The 20,010-nt window shown below is 42.4% G+C and overlaps 1 protein-coding gene across 1 annotated transcript in view; it reads left to right on the top strand.

Annotated features, from left to right (window-relative positions):
* Positions 1 to 19,614, top strand: part of DOPEY2 (dopey family member 2) — a 111,561-nt gene extending 91,947 nt beyond the window's left edge. The window contains exons 26-36 of the mRNA XM_008059065.2: positions 769 to 913; positions 7,927 to 8,006; positions 8,743 to 8,852; positions 8,967 to 9,113; positions 10,107 to 10,168; positions 10,819 to 10,947; positions 14,289 to 14,425; positions 15,045 to 15,100; positions 16,787 to 16,948; positions 18,484 to 18,604; positions 19,115 to 19,614. Coding sequence (XP_008057256.1) covers positions 769 to 913; positions 7,927 to 8,006; positions 8,743 to 8,852; positions 8,967 to 9,113; positions 10,107 to 10,168; positions 10,819 to 10,947; positions 14,289 to 14,425; positions 15,045 to 15,100; positions 16,787 to 16,948; positions 18,484 to 18,604; positions 19,115 to 19,366 — 1,401 coding nt within the window. The 3' untranslated portion in view covers positions 19,367 to 19,614. The remainder of the gene's footprint in view (positions 1 to 768; positions 914 to 7,926; positions 8,007 to 8,742; positions 8,853 to 8,966; positions 9,114 to 10,106; positions 10,169 to 10,818; positions 10,948 to 14,288; positions 14,426 to 15,044; positions 15,101 to 16,786; positions 16,949 to 18,483; positions 18,605 to 19,114) is intronic.
* Positions 19,615 to 20,010: the final 396 nt, after the last annotated feature.

Genomic DNA, 20,010 nt, shown 5'->3' with positions numbered 1-20,010 from the left:
TGAGGTGAGTGGATTGCCTGAGCCCGCGGGTTCGAGACCTGCCTGGGCAACTTGGTGAGACCTCATCTCTACAATAAATAAAGAAATCAGCCGGGTATGGTAGCACGTGCCTATAATTCCAGCTACTCAGAAGGCTGAGGCTGAAGGATCGCCGGAGCCCAGTGGGTCGAGGCTACAGTGGCCAGGAGCGGCCACTGCACTCCAGTCTGGGCGACTAAGTGAGACTTCAACTCAAAAAAAAAAAAAAAAAAAAGAGAATACATACTGCTATGACTTTTGATTTCTCTCTTCTTGACCTCCATTGGCCAGTGCAGTAACTGTTAGCCACATGTGGCTATAAAGCACTTGAAATGTGGCAAGTCTGAATTGAATGTGCTGTAAGGGTAAGATGCACAGCAGATTTCAGAGACATAACACACACACAAGGAATGCAAAATCCCATTACTAGTTTTTATATTGATAACATGTTGACAATATTTTTTATATATTGGCCTAAATAAAATATTAAAATTAATTTTGCCTGTTTCTTTTTAACCTTTTAATGTGTCTCCTAGGAGACTTAGTTTGTTTAATTTAGTAGTTTTGGGAGGTACAAATAGTTTTTGGTCTGGGCTTTAAGTGTACCCACTACCTGAAAACTTAATATTATATATATGGCCCACAGTTATGGTCTGCATTATTAGAATTATTTCTGTTGGGCAGTGTCATTTTAGGTACCTAAAATTATTTTCCATAACTTACTTGCTTCTTTCTTCTGATTGCTCTCAGGAAATCACTCAGAAAATCCTAGAAGCTGTGGGGAACATTGCTGGCTCTTCCTTGGAGCAAACCAGCTGGCTCAGCAGAAACCTGGAAGTGAAGGCCCAGCCTCAGGCCTCTCTAGAGGAATCTGAGGCTGAGGAAGACATGTATGGTAGGTGCAGAAGAGTTAGAAAATAATGCTCGTGATCAGCTAGTGGTTCTAGTGTTTTCTTAAGAAAGATTTTAAGTGTTCTCACCACAAAAAAAAAGAAAGACAGTGTGTGAGGTGATGCGTATGTTGAATAACTTGGTTGTGTTGATCATTTCACAATGCATACATATTTTAAGACATCAAATTATAACCTTAAATGTATACCAGTTTTATTTGTCCATTATCCCTCATTACAGCGGGGAGGAGGAGGTATTGGAAAGTTAAAAAAAAGTTTAGGCATAGGAAAAAGCAAGCCACCTTCTTAGATCTGCATTAATTCACTCAAGCCTTTTCTTTATATTCATAGCTAAATGACTAAGCTGTCCGTTTTTATGTCTTAAAATGTATATACAATATACAGTAGGGTTCTACAGATCGTATCACACGTGACATAGGCTACCATGTTAAACCTTCACTGAGCTTCCTTAGGGGCTAAAAAGTCACTTCCCAAAATAATTTACAGGGACTTGGTAACAGAAATCTGCATGGCATAAAGATGATGAGAGTGAAAATGTGTGGAATTTTTGTTTTGTTTTTTTGAGTCAAAGTCTCACTCTGTCGTCCAGGCTAGAGTACAGTGGTACAATCACAGCCACCTCAGCCTCAACCTGCTGGGCTCAGGCGATTCTTTGCCTCAGCTTTCCAAGTTGCTGGAACTACAGGTGTGCTCTACCACACCCAGTTAATTTTGTGTTGTTGTTGTCGAGAAGGAGTCTCACCAAGTTACCCAGGCTGGTCTCAAACTCCTAGGCTCTGGCAACCTCCTCACCTCCAAATCTCAAAGTGCTGGGATCACAGGCCTGAGCTACTATGCCTGGCATGAATGTCTGTTTTTCTTTTTGTGGAGCTGTGGAAAAGAAACTTAGTAAATCAGCAAACTGTTGTAAGACATTTCATGTCGTGTATTTCATTTCAGACTAATACAGTCTTGCCCTTCAGTGATCCCAGTGACCCCAGCTTCTTTTCTGAGGTGTGAAGATCACAGGTGTGTGCCTGAGGTGTGAAGGTTACAGAGACTACAGGCACCCCAGCCTTATTATTAGTCATGGCTTCTTAGGACGATGGTCAGGAGACCCAAAGAAGTTTAGTGATCACCAAGAGACTCTTGAGGAGTCTGAATTAAATGTGACAGTGTAGATTGTCAGTTGCCCACATCCTAAAGACCACCAGACCAATCTGTCAACCAGGCATGTCTTAGGTCATTAGACCTACTGCTGTCAGGAAGTCATATATTATCTCAAGGAGGGCAGTCAGGGGAGGATACTTGAGTTTTAGAGCCTTGGCTGAGACATTTTATGGCAAATCTTTCAAGGTGGAGAACTGATTGGGATTGTGCAGTTAATGATAAAATACCTTCAGATTGGTGGGCGGGTATGAGGAAAAGGCCTGGAACTGATTGTTTTTTTGTTGCTGTTTTGGTTTTTTTTTTTTTGAGTCAGAGTCTCACTCTGTAGCCCAGGCCTGGAAGTGAATCTTGATGAGCAAGTGGCTAGTTTTGATAAGTAAAGCTATTTTCATTGGTGTGCCATTTTTATTTCAGAATTAAGTATATCATGGGGCAACGGATTATCTTAGCTAGTTCTCAGTCTATTAAGTCCCCTGCTTACAAGCAGATTCCATTCTGAGAGCACATTTGTAAGTCCAATCTGTTCATGAGTTCAACAGAATTAACCTAGGTACTAAACTAACACAGTCAGCTATATAGTACTGTATTATAATAGGTTTATAATACTTTTCACACAAATAATACATTAAAAAAACACAAGAAATAAAAACAGTATTTTTAATCTTCCAGTATAGTATCTCGAAAAGTACAGTACAGTGCACCAATTGGCATATAAGGGCTGTATGTATGTCAGACATGAACTAACTGATGTGATTGAACATGTGAACACACGTTCACATCTTTGAAAGGTCACAACTTCAAAGGTTCGTATGTAAGGGACTTAATGTTTTATTTAATATAAGGACAGTAGAATGTGCCCAGGGTTAGTGTTGCTTAACACAGGACAGGAAGGTATGTTTGGTCCCAGTTTTAGTTAATCCAGGAACAAGAAACTGCTTATCAATTCTCAGTATGAACTGGCACAGTACCTGCCACAGAGTAAATGTTCAAATATTGCTATCTTTTATTATTTTGTTATAATTGTTAGCAGTAGTTGCACCATCAGAAACAAAGCTAAATTTGTCTTTTTTTTTTTTTTTTTTTTTGAGTTGGAGTCTCACTCTGTCACCCAGACTGGAGTGCAGTGGCCGCTCCCAGCCACCGCAGCCTCAACCTGCTGGGCTCTGGCGATCCTTCCGCCTCAGCCTTCCGAGTAGCCGGAATTGCAGGCATGTGCTACCACACCCGACTGATTTTTTGATTTATTGTAGAGATGAGGTCTCGCTGCCCAGGCGGATCTTGAACCCGTGGACTCAGGCAATCCACTCATCTCAGCCTCCCGAAAGCGCGGGATTACAGGCTGAGCCACCAAGCCCGGCAAATTTGTCATTTTTAATACACAAGGAAAGAAGTATCAATAAGTCAGGGCTATCTTCTCTTGCAAGTAACAGAAATCCATTTTAGACTAACAGAAACAAAAAGAACAAAACAAAGAACTTTTTGGCTCTTATATGTGAAAAACGCAAAGATCTGTATCTGGTTTGAGGCAAAGCAGGAACCAGGTGCTCAAATGAGCTCCACTGAGTTTCACACAGACTTTGGATGACTCTTCTTGGGTCATGTGCCTGACCGGTGGAATAGCGGGAGGGCTGGTGCACTGAGGACACAGGAAATGGGCTCTTACCCTAAAGAAGGTTCTCTTCCCAGTAGGAGGAGGGGCAGGTGCTGGGCAGACACACTGTGGTCCCATGGTCTATTACTTCTGCCGTTTTTAATAGCTGGCCTTGTGGTTTGCATCAGAGAATAATTATACTTTACTCTGTAATGAAGACATTCTCATTTGCTAGTCTAAGCCCAGAGTTATGCTTCCTCAGGCTGTGTGATGGCAACAGTTGTGGTTCTAGGGAAAGAGCTCTTGTTTCTGACTGACTGATTTGCCTTTGGCTCTTGCTGTCCTGTGTACTGCTGTGCTGATTAACCTATTTCAGCACGGTGCAGCTGTGTTGACTTGGTTAAGTCAAGTGTTATTGGGCCTGGTTTTTGTGCAATAATTAAATTTAACCTTGAGACAATCCTGTAGTAAAATGATTACCTGAATTTTTTTTTAATCTTTAGAAATCATAGGATTCCAACACTGGAAGTGATTTTTGAGCTTCTCAGTAAGCCTTAATTAGCAAATTATAGAATACCGAAAAATGAAATGTTTGGATCATAGCTGTATTTTGTTTCAGTCTTGATGAACAAACTTGAGTGTGTGTACTGGCCATGTCAAGCATGATGGAGAATGAGGCTTCAGAATGATGTGTTTTCTCCACTCAAAGCTTCTGTGCATGCAGTGGAGGCCCAGATTCTTGAGTATGATCTTGTGAGAGACACTTCTGGGGGTGCCATGCATTGTGTTCTGGGTGCTGGTACCAAAGCAGCAAACAAAACAAGCAGGACATCTATCTGCTCTCATGGTCCACAAGGAAGGATGAGCATCAGAAAGTAAATTACCTTGCCAAGCATGGTGGCTCATGCCTGTAATTCCAGTACTCTGGGAGGCCAAAGCAAGAGGATTTCTTGAGACTAGTAGTTTGAGATCAGCCTGGGCAATGTAGCGAGACTTTATCTCTGCAAAAAATTAGCTGGGTATGGTGGCGCACACCTGTAGTCCCAGCTACTCGGGAGGCTGAGGTGGAAGGATGGCCTGAGTCCAGGAGGTTGAGGCTGTAGTGAGCTGTGATTATGCCACTGCACTCTAGCCTGGGCAACAGAGTGAGACCCCTCAACTAAAAATACACACACACACACACACACACACACACACACACACACACACACACACATATAAATAATGTTTAAAATGGAGTAAATTACCAAGGGTATCTTTACAACTCTTCTGAAATCTAAAATTGTTTCAAATTAAAAGTTTCTTTAGTGACAAAAAAGTAAATTACTGGCCAGGTGCGGTTGCTCATCCCGGTAATGCCCAGCGCTTTGACAGGCCAAGGTGGCTTGAGACCAGGAGTTCAAGACCAGTTTGAGTGACATAGCCAATACCCACCTCTTCAAAAAATAAAAAAATTAGCCAGCCACAGTGGAATGTGCCTGTAGTCCCAGCTAATCTGAGGTTGAGGTGGGAGGATCCCTTGAATCCAAGAATTCAAGATTGTAGTGAGCCATGATAACACCACTGCACTCCAGCCTGGGTGAGAAAGTAAGACCCTGTCTCAAAATAATAATAACAAAGTGAATTACTCAGAGAATTTCAGGTTGAACATAATAATTTGAGGAAAATAAGAGTGATGTGGTAAGGAGCAACTGAGAGTGGGTCATTGATGACTTTGGATATTACAGAACATGTCCCCAAGGAGGTGACAGTTGTGCTGAGAAATGAAAGACAAGGGGGCAGCTCTGCAGAGATCTGGGAAGGCACTGTTCAGTGGAGGTGGCAGGCACTGGTGGGAGTGGACTGAGACTGAGAAGTCTGAGAGCAGTGAGGCTGGAGCTTGCTGAGAGTTATCAGGAGAGGGCAGAGAGAAGGTGGGCACTGACGGTTGGTAGGCTTGGTCTCCAGCACAGTAAAAAATTGACTTTTATCCCACTTGCTGTGGGAAGCCATTAAAGTATTTAGAGCAATGACATCATCTTAGTCAAACTTTAGGAAACATCACTTTGGCTGCTGTGAGCAGTATAGGCTATATTGAATGAGAGCAGAAAGTGGGAATCTGGTTACAAAGATTTCGCAGAGGCTTGGGCAAAATATGATACAATACTGACTTGTAGGCAGGCTCAATAGAGAGAGACAGTTTAAATGCAGAGTCAACAGGACTTGCTGATAGATTGAATGTGATAGTTTTTTAAAAATGCAATGAGGATGACTTCATTTTTGGCTTAAGCATTTATTGAGGTGGGAAGAGGGAAGGAAGAACGTTTGGAGAGGGAAATTGAGCTTGGTTTTGCACATATTAAATCTGACATGAGTGAGTCAAGCACAGTGACTCACGCCTGTAATCCCAGCACTTTGGGAGGCCAAGGCGGGAGGATTGCTTGAGGTCAGGAGTTTGGTCTCTATAAAATAAAAAATAAGAATTAGCCAAAAGTAGTGATATGCACTATAGTCTTAGCCACTCTGGTGGCTGAGGTGGGAGGATCACTGGAGCCCAGGAGTTCCAGGTTGCACTCTATGCTGGGTGATAGAGCGGGATCCTGTCTCTAACACAAACACTTAGATGACTGGAAAGATAAAAATCCAGCAAAGATGTGAAGCAGTTCCTGAGATAAGCGATAAAGCAAGAGTACATAGAGGCATATAATCTTGAAGATTTTTTAAAAGAGGGGCATCCCCATGGTCGAGGCCCACTGGGAAGGAGAGTGAGGTAACAGAGAACTTCTGGATTTGACAGTGTGAAAGTTGTTGGGGGTGGACAGGTAGGGTGATGAGGGGACACCTGAAGAGTAGCTGGAGAAGAGGCTGGGAAATGAGCAAATGGGGACCTCACTGAGGTTCAGTTGTTAATAGGTGGTAACTGAGTTGAATTAGGGCCAGAATGTTGATTGCCTTGATTTGTTTTCAAATTGGAATGTCTCAAAGCCTGTTTACATGGTGATAGAACAGTACAGCAGAGGAGGAAATGAACATGAGAGAGAAAGGATAATATTAGAAAGCAAAGTCCCTGATGGCCACTGGGCTGGGATTGATATCATAAATGGAACTATTGTTTTTGTTTGTTTGTTGGAGTTGGTGTCTCACTCTGTCACTCAAACTTAAGTGCCGTAGCACCATCACAGCTTACTGCCACCTCAACCTCCTGGGCTTGGGAGATTCTTCCATCTCAGCCTCCCAGTTCACTGAGACTAAAGGCATGAGCCACTGTGCCCGGCAAGGAACTATCTAGTGATAGGAACCGGAGACATGTCTAGTAAAACAGGAGACAAGGCAGAGAACATAGACATAAATGCTTTGGGCAACCTATAGTGGCAAAGAGAAGGGGTTCCCATTTGATGGTGCTAATTTTCTCAATGAAGTACTAGGTGAGGTTATCAACTGACCAGGGGAGGAGTTGATGGGTATTAAGGGGTGATGCGAGAGGATTAGGTTGGAGAGTGGGAAAGCTAGCAGAACACTGAGGGACATGAGGTAGGCTTGTCCGCTAGCATCAGGTCCCTTGCGAGACTCATGGTCATGAAATAAGGTGAGATCCATTGCACAGCAATGTAATTTCTTCCAGAACATTTAACTATGCAGAACAGCATGGACAGATCATTGGGTTTAGCCAACAGTGCGTTTTCCTAGGTGAGTCCTTCTAGGGGAGAGAGAAGCAACAGCATTCAGGGTGTTTGCTAGGCAGATGACTGATCCCCCTGGTGTGTATGTGGCTGGGGGGAGATGGAGAAGTAAAGACCTCAGGGGCTGCTGGGCAGTAAGGGTGTAGTAGACTCAGGGGCCAGAGCCCTGACCTAGATTCAAGAAAGTGCCCAAGAGTGGTCAGAGCAGGATACTAGAAATGAGATTTGGGATATGGTGGTTCTGGAAATTGGTGATGTCAAGTGTGTGACAGTGGCGGGAGTGGCTAAGCTGGAGTGGAGTGGAAAATGGTCGGGAGAGAAGCGGGCAATAGGCTTGGAGGCCAGGACGTGGGGTAGAGCATCCAAGGGGATACAATGACAAGAATAAAAACAGAAAGGAAGACATTGAGTTTATTTGATCAAAGTATACAGGTTCTTCATTGCTATGATTGAATGTTACCAGAGAATACCCAAGTTACATGTACAGTCAGTGTGAAAGGTGGGACCTCACGGCTCATGTCTGTGGGATGCTTTTGGGGACAGTAAACAGTGACTTGTCCATCACAGTTAAAGAACAAATGCCTCCTTCTGTTCGCAGATGCTGCTGCAGCTTCAGCAATGGTGTCTGCCTCTGCCCCTTCTGTGTACAGTGTGCAGGCCCTCTCTCTCCTGGCAGAGGTAAACACTCACCTGACTTGTCATCCCTCATGGAAACCAGCACTGCCCTGAATCATGAAGGTGCTCATTCATTCTCAGGTGCCAGTGGGTGTGGGCCACACCCTCCCAGGCCTGTCAGGCAGCGTTGGCCTCAAGCTGTATTGTGGAGTTTTCTGGTTATGTTTTGCTTTAAGAACTACACTTTTCTTTTCTTTTTTCTCTCTGTTTTTTTTTTTTTCTTTCTGAGATGTGGTCTTACTCTGTTACCCAGGCTGGAGTGCAGTGGTATGATCGTAGCTCACTGTACCCTCAAACTGCTGGGCTCAAGTGATCCTCTCATCTCAGCCTTCCAAGTAGCTAGAACTGCAGGTGTGTACCACCATGCCTGGCTAATTTGTTACTTTTTCTTTTTTTGAGTCAGGTTCTCACTCTGTCCCAGGCTGGAGTGCAGTGGCACAATCATGGCTCACCACAGCCTCAACTACCGGGGCTCAGTCAATCCTTCTACCTCAGTCTCCCAAGTAGTTGGGACTACAGGCACATGCCACCATGCCTGGCTAATTTTTTGTTGTTTTTATAGAGATGGGATCTTGCTGTTTTGCCTAGGCTGTTCTCAAACTCCTGGGCTCAGGCAGTCCTTCTGCCTTGACCTCCCAAAGTATTGGGATAACAGGCATGAGTCACTGACCCAGCAATTATACTTCTTATGGTCACTTGCTTCCAAAGGTTTCTGTTTCTTATGGTCTCATTCTTTTAGGTTCTGGCTTCTCTCCTGGATATGGTTTATCGAAGTGATGAGAAAGAGAAAGCAGTGCCATTAATCTCCCGTTTGCTATATTATGTTTTTCCATACTTACGCAATCACAGGTAACGGTGTCTTTTCCATTTCATCCCATCCATTAGCAGAAAAATATGTTGAGAAATGAATCATTGGTTTTCCTTGGACAGCCTTGACTCTTCTCTCTTCCCACTCCCAATTAGCGCCTACAACACTCCCAGCTTCCGGGCTGGCACTCAGCTACTGAGCTCCCTGAGCGGCTATGCCTACACAAAACGGGCCTGGAAGAAAGAAGTCCTGGAACTGTTTCTGGACCCTGCCTTCTTTCAGATGGATACCTCTTGTTTTCAGTAAGAAAGGCTGTCCTGATGAAAATGTGCTCTAAATTTTCCTTTGGAAACAGTGTTTTGGTTTATATAATTACTTTCTGAAATGGAAACAGACCCATAGCATCAAATCAAACAATAGAAAATCATTATCATAGGCTCTTATGTTAATCTTGTATTCATGGAAAAGGAATTCTTTTAAAATACAAAGAATTTAACTCAACTAAGAAAACATATTATTTCTAAGAGTCTAACATGGGATTCCAGCGATACTTGGTCTCTCTAGTACCACTTTGTCTGGTGATCACAAAATCTCTGACTAACGTTGAGATGCCAGAGCCCACTGGTGGCCCTGGAGATATATTCACCCCACATCTCAGCTCACGTCCACAAGTTCATACTGAGGTCTTGCCACACCAACCAGAAATCCACTGAGACATAGGTGTGAGATGCACTTCCCGGGTCTTTTCCTTGGAGGTCAAGAAAACCACTCAGAGTCTTTCTTAGCACGGCCCGGCAGGTCTTTATTCATGACAGGGAGGTGAGGATGTAGAGGGTGGAGATTGGGGCAGCCTTTCTGCATGGCCTAAAAGCTTGCTCTGCCACCCCCAGAGGGCCACTTGGCATCCCGTGGCCTCCCTCCATGGAACCCTGTTACTCTGCAGTGGTAAACCATTTGGAAGTAAGAGCTCGGGGGCTTGTCTCCCCCACCTCTTTCCATCAGCATAACTGTAGGGACATCATCCTGTGTGAACAGATTTAAGAGCAGTCCTTGAAAAGCCAGAGCTCCTTGTCAATTATATTTTCTTTACCGTAAGTTGGGGAAGGTCATCATTCCTTCCCTGTATCAGGGCTATAAGTGATAAGCTTTAGCTTAGCTTTCCCTTATGCAAAACCTATTTATTTATGTCTCTAAACTCTTTTCAAAAAAACAGATCTTAAAGGGGTATGTTAATGCTTTTAATCAGACCATCATCAATTGCAAATTTAATTAACTTTGATTTTTTTAATATCTAGTTGGAAGTCCATTATTGACCATCTTTTGACTCACGAGAAAACAATGTTTAAGGATTTAATGAGTAAGTTCTATGTTCTTTGCACATAGTCACACTTTAAAAAAATCAGTGCCATCATAGCCAGTTTTACTATGAGTTTCCACACCCCACTTCTTTTCTGGTGCTGCCTAAGCCGCAAACTGTAATGTGATGTGCATGACATGTAGGGTCTAAATTAATAAGTCCCAGTTCCAGTCCACTGACAAGAAAACCTGGACAACCTTTTTTATAGTTTTATCTGGAGAAATATTGCTAAAAGTGGCCAGTTCTTCTTGACATTTGTGTTGAAAATAGTAAGTTTTCCATAATTTATTAGGAAATTATAAATTATATTATATAAATATAATATAGTATTAAATATATAATTATTATATATTTATATAATATATAATAATTATATAATATATATTATATAAATAATTATATAAATTATTAACATAAATTATAAACATAATTTATAATTTATGTTACTACACCTCACATCCTTTCTGAATACCCTGTCATTAAGTATAATTAAAGAAATAAAAGTATTTTTAAAAACACAAGTGGAAATAATAATCACATGCCCTGACTTAATCAAGATTATGATTTTTTACATTTGCATGAATATCCTATCACTTACCTCTAATTATGGTTTCTCACTAAGTGAAACATATTTACTATATTTATTCTAGACATGCAGAGCAGCTCTTTAAAACTGTTCTCAAGTTTTGAGCAGAAAGCCATGCTGTTAAAGCGCCAGGCTTTTGCAGTCTTCAGTGGAGAACTTGATCAATACCACCTTTACCTTCCCCTGATACAAGGTAAGATGGCTGTCTTAGTCTCTTTTGGCTGCTATAATAAAATACCTGACACTGGGGAATTTATAGTGTACAGAACTTTATTGCCTCACAGTTCTGGAGACTGAGAAATCCAATATCCAGGGGTTGACTTCTGGCGAGGTCCTTGTTGCCACATCCTATATTAGAAGGCAGAAGAGCAAGAGAGCAAGAGGGTGGCCAAACTCACCCTTGTATAACAGCACCAATCCTACCCATGAGGATGGAGCCCTCATAGCCTAATCACTTCTTAAATGCCCCACCTCCCAATACCAGTACATTGGCAATTAAATTTCAGCATGAATTCTGGAGGGGGCAAACATTCAAACCATAGCAACAGCTAATCTTTACCCACAGATAGACCCTTGAGGGACTGAGATGAGCATCTACTAGAGGGACCCACTGTGTAGTTTGGCACAATGGTCAGGTGTTAATATAAGTACTCTGCAGGGTTATCATAGAACTTCGGAAATATATTCATCAATTTGAAACTTTATTTTAAAAAATCAATTCTAATGTTTTTCATTTGTATTAGGTACATTTTAAAAGTCTGGCAGTACAGTGAAAGAATAATAATTTCTTAGCACCGTCTCCTGCTAGATTCTTCCTGTGGTTAAGATATTTGGTGTTTTTGGCAAGGCATGGTGGCTCACACCTATAATTCCAGTACTTTGAGAGGCCAAGGTGAGAGGATTGCCTGAGCCCATGGGTTTGAGACCAGCCTGGATAACTTGGCAAGACCTCATCTCTACAATAACTCAAAAAATTAGCCAGGCATGGTGGCACATGCCTGTAGTTCCAGCTACTTCGAAGACTGAGGCAGAAGGATCGTCTGAGCCCAGCAGGTTGAGGCTGTGGTGGCTGCGAGCATGCCACTGCATTCCAGCCTAGGTGACAGAGTGAGACTCCAACCCCCCCAAAGAAAAATATTTGGTGTTTTCCGTACACCCTTAATCAGCACCTTTAGTTGAAGCCAAGGAAGGAGCAAGTTTATGGAGAAGGATTTAATTTTTACTTAATTTTTTTTTTATTTTTTCATACTCACTATATTCTTTGTCTGAATTAAAAATGAATAATTGACTGGGCGCAGTGACTCACGCCTATAATCCCAGCACTTTGGGAGGCTGAGGTGAGAGGATTGCCTGAGCCCATGGGTTTAAGACCAGCCCAGGCAGCTTGGCAAGACCTCATCTCTACAATAAATCAGAAAATTAGCCAGACATGGCAGCGCATGCCTGTAGTTCCAGCCACTCGAGAGGCTGAGGCAGAAGGATGGCCCGAGCCCAAGTAGGTCGAGGCCGCAATGGCCATGAGCATGCCACTGCACTCCAGCCTAGGCAACAGAGTGAGACTCCAACTCAAAAATAAAAAAGACTCATAGCCTAAATGGAATCAAATACAATTAGTACTTTTTTTTTTCTTTGAGTCAGGATCTTACTCTGCTGCCCAGGCTGGAGTGCAGTGGAGGAACATCAAGGCTCACCACAGCCCTGACCTCCTGCACTCAGGCACTCCTACCTCAACTTCCTGAGTAACTGGGACTAGACTACAGGTGTGTACCACCATGCCTGGCTAATTTTTTAATTTTTTTGTAGAGACAGGTCTCACTATGTTGCCCAGGCTGGTCTCAAACTCCTGGGCTGAAGTGATCATCTCGCCTCAGCCTCCCAAAGTACTGAGATTACAGGCATGAGCCACCATACCTAGTCAATACAATTCTTAAAAGACCTTTGTTGAATGTTATGAAGGATAATGTAGCAAACAATTCTACAAATAGTAGAATTACAGTATAAATCATTTTTGGTTAGGTTTAAGGTACAATTTATATACAGTAAAAGTCACCCTTTTGGTTATACAGTTCTATGAGTTTGGACAAACACATGCAGTCATGTAACCACCGCCACACTCAAGATATAAAACATTACATCATCCCACAAAGATCCCTTGTACCCCTTTCTGGGGAACCCCTTCCCTTAGCCCCAGTCCCTGGCAGTGGGTACTACTACACAATGAGTACTAATGCCACTAATCTGCTTTCTGGCCATATAATTTTGTCTTTTCCAAAAAGTTATATAAATGTATATGGGCTATAACCCTTAAGTATGGCTTCCTTCACTAGCATAATGTATTTGAGATTAATCCATTTTGTTGCCTTTTTTTTTTTTTTTTGAGTTGAAGTCTCACTCTGTTGCCCAGGCTGGAGTGCGGTGGCATGTTCACAGCTACCTCAGCCTTGACCTACTGGATTCAGGCAATTCTTCTGCCTGAGCCTTCCAAGTAGCTGGAACCACAGGTGTGTGCCACCATGCTCAGCTAATTTTTTTATTTTTATTATAGAGATATGGTCTCACCAAGTTGCCTGGGCTGGTCTCGAACCCATGAGATCAGGCAATCCTCTGGCCTCCACCTCCCAGAGTGCTGGGATTACAGGTGTGAGCCACCACAACTGGCTTGTTGCATTTATTAATACTTTTTTCTTTTTGTTGGTGAATAGTATTCCATTCCATAGTTTCTTTACCCTTTTACCAATGGAAGGGCATTTGGGCAGTTTCCAGGTAGAATTATGACATAAATCTTTTATTCTGTCCTTTAAAAACATTTTTTTCTTATGGCTGGGCGCAGTGGCCCAAGCCTATAATCCCAGCACTTTAGGAGGCTGAGGCGAGAGGGTTGCCTGAGCCCACGGGTTCGAAACACCCTGGACAACATGGTGAAACCTCATCTCTATAATAAATCAAAAAATTAGTGGAGCATGGTAGCACATGCCTGTAGTTCCAGCTACTTGGAAGGCTGAGGTGGAAGGATCGCCTGAACCCAGCAGGTTGAGGCTGTGGTGGCCGGGAGCATGCCACTGCACTCCAGCCTGGGCAGCAGAGCGAGACTTCTACTCAAAAATAGAAAAATAGGCTGGACTTGGTGGCTCAGCCTGTAATCCCAGCACTTTGGGAGGCCGAGGTGAGGGGATTGCCCTGAGCCCATGGGTTCGTGAACAGCCTGGGCAACTTGGCAAGACCTCATCTCCACAACAAATCAAAAATTAGGCCAGCTTGGTAGCACACGCCTGCAGTTCCGGCTACTTGGAAGGTTGAGGTGGAAGGATTGCTGGAACCCAGCAGGTCAACACTGGGGTGGCCGTGAGCATACCACTGCACTCCAGCCTGGGTGACAGAGTGAGATTCCAACTCAAAAAAAAAAAATCTAACACTCGCTTCTTACACTGGGTTGTTAACAGAATGTCAAAGCAGTTACCATTTTATTTTTATTTGCCTGACAATAAACCCCAAACTGTGTATTTCTGTGACATCTTTAAAATCTTCTTTCCTTAGAACGCCTGACAGACAATCTCAGAGTTGGACAGACACCCATAGTTGCTGCTCAGATGTTTCTTTTTTTCAGAGTTTTGCTGCTAAGAATATCTCCTCAACATCTGATTTCATTGTGGCCAATAATGGTCTCTGAATTGGTGAGTACAAGTATTGTACTTTTGAAAGCAAGTTTGGAGGTTTTTTTTGTTTGTTTTTTTTTGAGTTGGAGTCTCACTCTGTCACCCAGACTGGAGTGCAGTGGCCGCTTCTGGCCACTGCAGCCTTGACCTGCTGGGCTCCAGTGATCCTCCGCCTCAGCCTTCCAAGTAGCCAGAATTACAGGCATGCGCTACCACGCCCGGCTTATTTTTTTATTTATTGTTGAGATGAGGTCTCGCTGCCCAGGCGGGTCTCGAACCCACAGGCTCAGGCAATCCACTCACCTCAGCCTCCCAAAGGCGCAGGATTACAGGCTGAGCCACCGAGCCCAGCTAAGTTTGGAGTTTTTTTAAGTACCTTTTCATTAACATATAACATGCTATTTTTTGTGTATCTAATCTTACCTAAAAGTTATTTTTAATCAGATTGGTAACACATAATCAGCCCTTGGTTAAATAGAGAATATTTTATCCTGTGATCATATTTGATCCCTCACCTGTCAGTTATTCCAACTAATTTGTACTGTTTTATATTATTTGCTAGTTTCTTATGGATGTAGAATGTTGGTAAGCTTAATCTCTCTCCAATAATAACTTTAGTATATGTTTTCTTTTTCAGATTCAGACATTCATACAACTTGAAGAAGATCTGAAGGAGGAAGATGAGTCATTGAGGTAAGTAATACAATGTCTTTGCATATGTTTGAAAAGTGGTCAAGATTAATAGGGCTGGGTGCAGCTCACACCTGTAATCTTAACACTTGAGAGGCCAAGGCAGGAGGATTGCTTGAACCCGGGAGTTTGAGGCCAGCCTAAGCAACACAGCGATACCTCATCTCTAAAAAAGTAAATTAAATAAATTAAAAAATTAGCCAGGCATGGTGGTATGTACCCGAGTCCCAGCTACTCAGGAGGCTGACATGGAAGGATCTCCTGAGCACAGGGCAGGTCAAGCTATCGCGAGCCGTAATTGTGCTACTAGACTCCAGCAAGAGCAACAGGGTGAGTGCCGGAAGTGGAGACGGCGTCGGCGATTGGGGGGAAGAAGAAAGAGAGAAAGAGAGAGAGAGAAAGAAAGAGACTGGACTCCGGTCTAGTGCAGAAGCGATGTGTGTTATTGGGAATTACAACGGGTCTTTTATACACAAAGTCAGATGTGGGAGGGGCGTCCCCCACCCACCAGAAACCTTAATCCATGAAAACTTAATCAATGATTGCCTTTAAACCTTTTTCATATGATAATCTTAAAATCCCATAACAGAGGATAACCTAATCCACGACTGACATATTCTATAAACCTTTTTCATCCTAAACTGATTGATTTATGCCAAGTTAAACAATTCTATAGAAGCTTAAGTATTTACTTTACAAACGAAAGTGACCCATCCCAGAATGTTTGGAATGTGGCCCAGTCCAAAGTTCACAGTGGGCTACCTACAAGTAACCCAGCCGCATTCTTTCAACAAAATGGCTGTCTTCTAAAACTATATTCTACAATTTACACCTTCAATAAATCCTAAGATCATGACCCAGAAGCCTGTGACCAATACTAAGGCTCTTAGATGTGACACGAGTTTGAATTATAAGTTGTGTGAAAGCCAAAACTGCAGTTTGTGGAAGAATGGGAGCAATGAGCTTCTAAAGTTAACTTGTGTTCGTCCCAATCTCAGAGTTTTTATGTTTTGAGCTCACAGAAGCTTAATCTGGTTAGTGCTGAGTAGAAAGGGGGAGGAAATGGGGTCAAATAGCTCCCGAATGCATCCTAGTGGTCTCGGGGTCAACGGCCCTTCCTGATGCCTTACGCTCAGTGGGCCTCCATGGCTGGCCCCAACAAGTGAGACCCCAATGCAAAAAAACAACAAAAGCTTTGTAAAAAAAAAAGATAAATGAGCCGGGCTCATTGGCTTAGCCTGTAATCCTGCACCTTTGGGAGGCTGAGATGAGTGGATTGCCTGAGCCCGTGGGTTTGAGACCTGCCTGGGCAGTGAGACCTCATCTCTACAGTAAATCAAAAAATCAGCCGGGCGTGGTAACGCATGCCTGTAATTCTGGCTACTTGGAAGACTGAGGCTGAAGGATCGCCGGAGCCCAGCAGGTTGAGGCTGTGGTGGCTGGGAGCGGCCACTGCACTCCAGTCTGGGCAACGGAGTGAGACTCCAACTCAAAAAAAAGATTAATGGACATCACTTTATGATGTAGGTTTATCTAATGCTAAATGCTGTTTTCCTGAAGTACTTGTGAAGAGACCAGCTATTTCAAAAATTTCTTAAAAGGAAAATCCTTATTGGCATTTCATAGGCAAATGGACTACACGGTAGATGTGAATGAATTTATAACAAGAGTTTCTTTGCAAATTTCTAGAAGCTGCAACAAAATGAACAGAGTAAAAGTGTTAGTCGCAGATGCAAATGGGCCCTCCCTGGGGGAGATACCCCAGAGTGAACTCATCTTGTATTTATCAGCTTGCAAGTTCCTGGACACAGCACTTTCCTTTCCACCCAACAAGATGCCGCTGTTTCAAATGTAAGTCAGACAAGAACATGTGTCCTTTTTGGAGAAGGTGGGGTTTTGTTTTGTTTTGTTTTCCTTTCTAGCACTTTCATTTGTTTTTTTTTCATGTACAGTTTATGGGAAACCACAGCATGGGTTTCTAGTGACCAGTGAGCCAGGTCAAAACCGAAGTTTCAGATTCCTTGCATATCTGTGCTTCTGTGAATTCGGCTTACAGGAGCGTTTATGAACACATTTCTGGGGGAGCTTGTGTGTGTGTTACTGTGGGTTTTGCTACCGAATGCTTATGAGACAGGGGTCAACCACTGGTGGTCCTCACCACATTTGTGTAGGTTTCTTTTTAATCTGTGTTTAATTGTATACCAATGCCTGTGTTCGGAGCAGGCAGTCTTCAATTCACTTCACCCCTCAGGCTTCCATTTCCTGTAGGCTCAGCGCAGCTGATCACTTGTTATTTCATGCCTGGCCCCAGAGGCTACTTCTCTGTGTCCTACCCCTGCAAGAAGAGTAATCATGTAGAAATGTTTGTGGTGAAAAAGTGGGTTCTTCTAAATGCATATGATTAAGTGAAATAAGCCAGTCTGAAAGGGCTACACACTATATGATTCCAACTGTGTGACATTCTGGAAAAGGCAAAACTGGAGACAGCAAGAGATCATGGTTAAATGACATGATATTCATACAATGGAATATTATTCAACAATAAAAAGAAATGAAGCAGCCCAAGGTGGGAGGATTGCTTGTGCCCAAGAATTCAAGACCAGCCTGGGCAACACAGAAGACCCCATCTCTACAAAAAATCAAAAAGTTAGCCAAGCATGGTGACACATGTTTATAGTCCCAGCTACTTGGAAGGCTGAGGCAGAAGAATTGCCTGAGCCCAGGAGGTTGAGGCTGCAGTAGCCATGATTGTGCCACTGTTCTCCAGCCTGGGTGGCAGAGTGAGGCCACAACTCAAGAAAAAGAAAAAAAGAAATGAAGTACTGAGACATGCTAGAACATGGATGAACTTTGAAAATATTATGCTAAATGAAATAAGCCAACTGCAAAGGAACACATATTATATATACCATTCATATGTAATGTACAGAATAAGAAAATCTATAGAAACAGTATAGATTAGTGGTTGCCTTGATCAGGGGTATGTAGGGCTTTGAGAGATGATAGCTGAGGGGTACAGGGTTTCTTTTAGGGGTAGAGAAATACTCTAAAATTGTCTGTGGTGATAGATATACAACTCTATAAATTAATAATAAAAGGCACTGAATTGTACATATTAAATGGTTATGGTGTGGTAATTATATTTTAACAAAAGTGATTTTTTTAAATGGTAAAGGTTAGCCAGGCATGATGGCACACACCTGTAGTCCCAGTCACTCAGGAGGCTGAGGTAGGAGGATACCCCAGCCAGGAGGTCAAGGCTGTGGTGAGCTATGAGTGTGCCACTGTACTCCAGCCTGAGTGACAGAGTGAGACCTCGCCTAAAAAAAAAAAAAAGTTAAAGGGCTCAGAGGCAGCATGCCTAACCTCGAGTTTGTTTCCTCCAGATATAGGTGGGCATTTGTTCCAGAAGTGGACACAGAGAGTTCTTCAGATCTAGAGGAGAATCACCAAGAATGCAAACCCCACACTGTCAGGATTCTAGAACTTCTAAAATTAAAATACGGGGTAAGTTTTTGTTTTCCTTTTTAAAAATTATATCCATGACAAAGAGGAGAAGGGCTCAGCAGTAAGTCAAGGGCTTTGTATGTCACTCAATTTCAAGTAATTTTCAAAGTATCTCTTAGTGTGAAAACTTGAGATGGTAATAAATCCATCTTTGTTTTCTTCTATGTCACAAAGACACCGCTTCCTTATCTCAGTTGCTAGAAGGTCTTTAAAGGCTCCTGGGTAACAGAGCCATGTAGAAGTCGTTTTACTCCTGAGGTTCCTCTGTTACTTAAAGTCCAAGAAGAAGAACCCATAAGGAAGAGCGGCAAGGGCTTCAAGCTGGGGTGGGCTCAGAGTGAGCCCCTGGTGGAAATTGTTCATTGAACGCCTAGAGTTTGTGTTGCTGTGCTGATTGGAAATTTTCATAAAGCACTGACCTGTTAGGTTTTGCTGCATGTGTGCTTCATGGCATCCCTAACCCTTAGATAAGCTGTATCATTTTTATGGGCTTGTTTTTTGTTTTTGCAGGAAATTAGCAGCTCTGATGAGATCAACACAAAGAGTGAATTCCCTCTTCTGCGCCAACACTCTGTTTCCAGCATCAGACAGTTGATGCCATTCTTCAAGACTCTAAACTGTGCTTTCAAGACCCAAAGGCAGCTGCCTGCTGACACCCTAGGAGCTCCGTTCTTAGAGTTTCCTGCCACAGATAGCCCCAGGGTCTTAAAACAACTAGAAGAATGTGTTGAATATGATTTTTTGGAACATCCAGAATGTTAACCTTATGAGAGAGCATTTGTTTAATACAATTATTGGTACTTTAACAACAAACCAGGATATATTCTAAACAAGAAAAGAGCCAGGATAGTGCTTTTAAATAAGCCTATCTCAATTTTGAAAGTAGATTTCTGGTAATTTTCTGTTTGGCAACAGAACACACTCCCTAAATGCCTTGTAATATATCTGAATCTGATTCTGTGTTTCTTCCTTCATTTATGTAATGAAAATAAAATTAATAGATCATCTAACAGTAGCACAAAATTTATATGAAGTAAAGTATGAGGAGGATAAGAAGTCATTTTCTTTGTTGAAGCAGATATATGGGTCTTTCTTAGTATATTTCTCTAAAAATTTAAGCTTATTAAAAGAATATTATTTTTAACCTTTCACACAAATGTCCTTTAAAAGGTTATTTTGGTATTCCATTGTAAAACTAAAATCCATTGCTTTCCGTGAATAATAATTGCCCTGACCTAATCAGCAGAGGTGAACACTCGAAGATAATCTCAATGTAGTCAACCCTGGCCCATTAAAATCATGCGTTTGCACAGTTGGAACTACACAAGGTGCATAGTTTTATATTTCTGATAGCTGTAACCTTAGTCATGTACCTGCCATACCTTCAAAGCAATTTCTACTGAATA

This window comes from Carlito syrichta, unplaced genomic scaffold, assembly GCF_000164805.1.
Source record: "Carlito syrichta isolate Samal-C Ts95f unplaced genomic scaffold, Tarsius_syrichta-2.0.1 Scaffold303683, whole genome shotgun sequence".
NCBI classification, from domain to species: domain Eukaryota; kingdom Metazoa; phylum Chordata; class Mammalia; order Primates; family Tarsiidae; genus Carlito; species Carlito syrichta.
The sequence above is the reverse complement of the archived record's forward strand: the minus strand, read 5'-3'. Positions and strand labels throughout refer to the sequence as shown.